This window comes from Ictidomys tridecemlineatus, chromosome 3 (assembly GCF_052094955.1).
Source record: "Ictidomys tridecemlineatus isolate mIctTri1 chromosome 3, mIctTri1.hap1, whole genome shotgun sequence".
In the NCBI taxonomy this organism is placed as follows: Eukaryota; Metazoa; Chordata; class Mammalia; order Rodentia; family Sciuridae; genus Ictidomys; species Ictidomys tridecemlineatus.
Genome location: NC_135479.1, coordinates 100313172 through 100319171, shown reverse-complemented (window position 1 = coordinate 100319171; position 6000 = coordinate 100313172). Strand labels below are relative to the sequence as shown.

At 46.6% G+C, this 6000-nt stretch overlaps 1 protein-coding gene across 13 annotated transcripts in view; it reads left to right on the top strand.

Annotated features, from left to right (window-relative positions):
- Positions 1–585: 585 nt before the first annotated feature.
- The window catches only part of Mbnl1 (muscleblind like splicing regulator 1), a 161401-nt gene continuing 155986 nt past the window's right edge, over positions 586–6000 (top strand). For 3 of the 13 annotated variants that reach the window (XM_078043544.1, XM_078043534.1, XM_078043545.1), the window contains exon 1: positions 1197–1347. In XM_078043544.1, the coding sequence (XP_077899670.1) occupies positions 1252–1347 (96 nt within the window). In that variant the 5' untranslated portion in view covers positions 1197–1251. Of the gene's footprint in view, positions 833–1196; positions 1348–6000 lie in introns of those variants that run through there. The other 10 variants (XM_078043547.1, XM_078043535.1, XM_078043546.1 and 7 more) reach the window with 9 other exon arrangements.

Here is a 6000-nt window from a genome sequence, read left to right as displayed (position 1 = left end):
TGGAGAATATTTTACTCTACAGGAGGATCTCTACTTTCTGTACATCGCACAGCACAGAGCAGGCAATTCGGGGGTTTTTACAACCCAACTATCATTCATGAACACGATGGGACGCTGGTCTGTGTCTGTGCTTGTGCGACAACCAGTTCTACCAAGGACTTCCAGACCCAGCGCAGCCTGTTCTGAGACAGATCCACCCCGCAGTCCTGCGGATGCTTTTCCCGCCCGTTCCAGCCTTCGGGTTCCAGCACCGTGCGGTGCGTCTCGGGGCGGCAGCGCCCTGGGAGCCTCAGGTTGGGGCCTAAGCGGAGGCTAACCTTCAGCCTAACCTTGCCGGCGCCCTCGCCAAGCCGCGTCCGGGCTGCTCCGCGAGCCCGCGTGCCCGGGGGCGGCTAATGGCCAGGGCGCGGCGCGTCCGCAGAGCGCGGAGCGCGGGGAGCCGGGCGCGGGCGCGGGAGCGGGCGCCAGGGCAGGGCGGCGGGGCGCGGGGGCGGCGGGGCGCGCGGGCCGGGCCGGGCGCGGGCGCGGGGCGCGCGGGGCCGCGCCGTGCGCCGCCGCGCGCGCGCTGCAGCTGCGAGGCTGCCGGCTTCCTGGTGGGGCTGGGCGGCGGGGGAGGGGCCGCGCGGCCACGGCGGAAGCGCAGCCGGCGATAAGAGGCCGCACCGCGACATGCAACAGCCTTTCCACTGCGGCTGAGCGGGCGCGGCGCGCGCGATGCTCGCGTGACGGGCGCTGACAAGTTGGCTGTCCCCGCGCGGCGTCCGGAGTCATGACTCCCACAATGCCTCGGGCCCCCGCCGGGCAGTCGGGCTGCCCCGAGAGCGTGTGAGAGGTGAGCTGCCACCTCCGCCCGCGCATTGTTCGGGCCGTGGGCTGCCGCGGCGGCGGGAGGGCGCTCGCCGGCCGGGCGGGGCGGCGGGCACGGGGGCGCCGCGGCCGGGCTGCAGCGCTGCGGGCGCTGTCACCGCAGGCACGGGGCGCCGGGGGCGGGGAACAGGTGCGTGGAGTGGACGCGCAACTTGCCGGCCTGTGGGGCGAGCGCGGGTCCTGTCTCTGCTCCGCATCCCTCTTCCCGGGCGGCGGTCCAGCCCGGTTTCCATCTGGGCCAAATATGTGCACGCAAAGGTTAATTCTCTGCCTGCTACCCATAAATTACGCATGACATGTTTAGCTGGGCTGCCTTATATGGAGAGTGCTGTGTTTCAGTCCAGTTTGTTTTTTGCCAAGTTTGCAGGGCGGAAGACGCCCTGCATGAGAAGGCTGCTGCTGCTGCTTTTCCTTCTTCTGCTTCTTCTTCTTCTTTTTTTTCATCGTTTTGTAGTGCGTCACTCAAAAACTGTAAGAAAAGTAAGTATAGAGGCGCTCTGGGTGGAGCTGCAGTTGGTTGATTGCATTGCTTTCTTGAAAGGTCTAAAAGAATGAGAAGTAGTTGGTACTTGGGTTCTGGTTTTTAGACAAAAGCAGGACAAATATGTGGCCCCCCCCACCCACTTTTTTCTTTTCTTTTTTTTTTTTTTTTTTAACGGAGCCGGAATCTGTTATTGGTAGTAATGTGTCATGTGAGAATACTTTGATTCCAGAGCCTGTAACACGAGCAGGTATATGGTGGAGCTGTGCCTTCCCGGCTCAGCTCGCTCTGGGCGCTTTACAACTACAGGGTGTTGATACAAGACTAATTGTGCTCTTGCGTCTTGGGGCCTGGAGCCTCTGCGGCTGCTGGGATTCCGAGGTGTATTTCCATAGAGCATGCCTCCTCATGAAAAAAAACCGCCGAGGAAGCAGATGCCGGAAAGGTGACTGCCACTCTCTTGGCCCTGTGTGCCTGCCACTCTCTTGGCCGTGTGTGCCCACCAGTGCAGGCAGGCACTGTCGGTTGCAAATGCATCCTCAACTGCCATACTCCAAGGAATTTCTTAAACAAATTAATAAACCCAGAGAAAAGTCATAATTTAATTAATGCCTTTGGATTTGCAGGCCCTCTGCAATGTGCTTTGAAATACTACACCAGTGGACGTCCTGTTCCTCCCTCTTGGGTTTGAACACGGTGTCTGTTTATACAAAGAGGGCATTTAGTACATAACTATTCTATAGCAGCCGGATTGAGCCCTGCCACGGTCTCTCTCTGTGGGTTCAGAGTTGGTGTTTTCTAGCCTTGTTGCTGTTGAGATAAAATATCACTCTGGCGAGTTAAGACGAAAGTTGAACAACTTCAAAATTCATCCCAAGAATATGAAGTTCAATACTTAGAATGTCTTGGGTGTGGAGTGATAGCCCACACAGAATAAGTTATTTTGTAGCCTGTGAAAGCACAGTGCTGTCACTTGGGTCTTTGCTTCCTTAAAGTTGGTGGCAACTGCGGTTCCAGACTCTTTTAGGAAACCTGCAGTGTTCCCATTTTCCCTGGTTTTGTGCATTTGCTTGGGGGTTACATTTTCTTTTTATTGCTATGTTGTTAGGCCTTCTTTCAAAATGCAGACATAATTTTCAGTCTTCTTTGTTTAATGCGGGGTTTCTCGCTGAGAACTACAAAAGTTACCTTTTGTGCTTTAGAGAACAGGTTAGGTCAGCGCCAGCAAACCTGTTCATCTGTCTGTAATTATACTGTCACTTAAGACATAATAATCGGGTTTTATTATTACTAAGAGACTCTGCAAAACCTCACATGTGCCTAGTTGGACTTTTTCCCTCATGTAACTAGAACAAATCTATGTGTAGACGTACAACTGTGGTACTCTGTGCACTTGTGCCAAAGAGAAACCAAAGTTCTGTGTGGTTCGAGATGATATTGCTGTGTTTACACTTCCATATTTGAGGCAAACTTAGACTCCAAGTCAAATTCATTAAACTCTATTCCAACATTCTGTTCTTCCACTGGGCACAGAATTCCTATGAAATGAAACACTGGGTTCTCTTCCAGAACAAGAAGAGATTCTTCCAAGGTTTCTTCTTGGGGGAGAAAAGAGTAAAATCGTATATCTGATTGAGTATATGACTTTGTTATATAAAATTTCCTGTCTTCATTGTAAGAAAAAAAAAATGCTCTTGCATTTGTGACTGCCATCATACATTAGGCCTGCATTTGACATACCTGTTTATAGAAACACAATAGTCTTCCTGTACCTGCTGGCTTTCTGCTGGGTTTTTGGAGATGTACAGACTAGAGAACACCTCAGGTCCTTCTTGGGATAAGTTTGAAAAGAAGAGGTGATTGAAATTTTTATGCTCTGAGAAAATGGATATCCAGGTGGGCCGAAGACCTGAGGGTCAGGGGCATGGAGGGAGGAGGTGAAGTATGTCACTGAATGATTGGCCCAGTATGAAGTCCAGCAGCCATGCCATGTCTATAGAGAGGTTACACAGGAAGATGGTGAAGTGTCTGGCCTAGTGAGCCCCAAAGCTCCATGGTTTGGGGAATCTAGAAGGTGCTATCCTGTCAGTCACTAGCCTTATGTTCCTAGAGCACTTGAAATGTGGCTTAGTCATATTGAGGCTTCCTGTAGGGTAAAATGTGTACTGATGTCGAAGACTTCAGACAAAGGAAAAAACAGAACATCTGATTAATGTTTTTATATTGATTATATATTATAATGATAATGTTGTGGCTGTTGGCCTCAGTAGATCTTGTTAGGTTAATTTCACCTGTTTCATTTTACTTTTTTACAGTGGCTACTAGGAAACAATATAATAAATGTGGCTGTCATTATATTTGTATTGGAGAGTGCCATTCTAGAATACAGAAGGAAAACAGTATTCTGAGAAAAAGAGTTTGCTGGTCACAGCATAATGAAGTTGACTTTTAGTCTGCAAGATAAAGAATTTATTATACATAGAAATGCCTTATTTTTCTTATCCATTATAACCAAAATTTGAGAAAACATACCACCTTACATCTATTTTTATTTCCTGAAAACTACTACTTAGTTTAGAGATTTAATGGTGAGGTCGTAATAGCAGAGAAAAGGCTTATAATTAGGAGATGAGTCTTAACACCTCTCAAAGGCCAGAATAGAGTATGATTGCTACTTGGGAACATTTTAGAGACACTATAGTTATCATTGTCCTGGAGTTACCGAACATAAACAAGTCACTAAAATTTATTTTAAAGTAGAGTTTTCGGTAAATAGCAGTTATCCCCAGAAACTTAATATGTATTTTCGTCTGCTCTAACTTTCCTTCCTTAGAAAATAAAAACACCCAATACATGCATACACAACCCTTGACCTGGTGTTAATACAGGATTCACTGGAGTAAAAGATTGTCACCAGGAGGGGCTCAGGCCTTGTTCAAGTGTTAGGAAAGGTAAAAAGAGGTAATGTCACAGCTTGGAAGAACTCGTGTGAGCAGAGACATGGTCTGGAGACAGCGTCTGGCTGCAAACAAAGCACGATGGCACAGGTCCTAGAGACATTCCTTTCAGATACTTTCATCACTGAAGTCCATTGTGCCTCGCACAGTGAATCTGGAGCCAGAGAAATGTGGTTCTTTTCTAACCATATAAAGTATGCTTGCTGGTATTTTCTTGAAAGACGTCAAAAAGAGATGGATGTACTGGGCATTCTTGGAGGCAGGAGGACAGGTTCCACATGGAGCGTGGAGAAGACTGCTTCCTGGCTTGGTGGCCTCTTGAACTGTCTTCTGTAGCGTGAGGCCTCAAGGAGTTACGTGGAGGATTGGGGGACGATGATCCCATTAACTGCATTGTTTCTGATGAGTCATGGGGCATATTCACTGATGGTTGGAGTGTTATTGATTGAAAAGCAGAGGATGTAAGAAGAGCTATTGACATGCAGCATTAAATGTCTGTGGACATATTTTTAAGTTCGAGGTAGGGAAATTGATTTTTATGTAATATTTTTCATACTTCACAAATGTACATTTATATGAGCATATAGCCATATCCTTGAAAACAGATCAGAAATACCTAGTAAATCTATGATTGTGGGTTGACGCCTATTTTCAGTCTTTTAAAACAGAAATTCACTACATCTCTTTCAGATAATCACTCATGTTTCTGGAGAGGTATCTTGTCACACATGCCTGGAACATTCACAGAATTAACCTTTGAGAGACTTGGAGTAGGGAGCATGTATTCAGCACTTTTCCCACTAGTTTTGAGATCTTGTTCTAGGTTGCTGTGACTATTCTTTGTTTAAACCATTAGAGGAATAATTACTCTCAAGGTTAAATGTAGACATGTTGGGTAGAATATAGAATTGCTTTTCTACTGAGGTCAGTTATTTCAAAAAGGCGGAGATGTTTCTAGAAGAGTACATGGTTCATGTAGTATATCTGCTCCAGGAGAACAGCTGTTGCTTCTTTTGGCATTGTTTCAAGAAATGGAGAGAGTGACTTTCACCTGTCCCAAAAGGTATTTGGTGAAGGTACAGGGGGTGTGCTCTCCTTAGTTGGGCAGATGCATGCATGGAAATATGGGTGTGGAGATGCAACTTTTGCTAAAGCAGCTGAACTAAGTTTGGATACTCTGTGCTAAATGCCATGCTATTATTAAAAATTGTGGTAAATATACAATCCACAGACCACTGTTGATAGCTATACAGGTGTCAACTTCATTCTAGTCTCTCATTAGTTAAAAAGAGATTTTCCACCCCCTCTGGAGGCATTTTTAAAAAATTTATATTCGACACTGGATTTTCTCTACATTTTATTTTTTAAAAAATTGGAGGCTATTAACTAAAAATGAACTTGTTTTAAAGAGTAACAAGATTGCAGGATTATGGGGATAGGCTTAATCCTGTGAAATGAATAGTCTGAGGCTGGTTTGTAATATTAATTTATCATGTAAAGTTGATTTGTAGGTGAATACATACTGTGAGATATACCCCACTAGCTCATGAAAATCTACCGAATTTAGTCCATATATCCCCCTCCCACCCCCATTGGCAGTCTGCTGAAGGGGAATGAAAGTTCGGAGCTAGCTATGAAACAGAAACAGCACTTTAGAGTTAGGGCTAGGAAACATGGCACAGAAGTCCCCACACA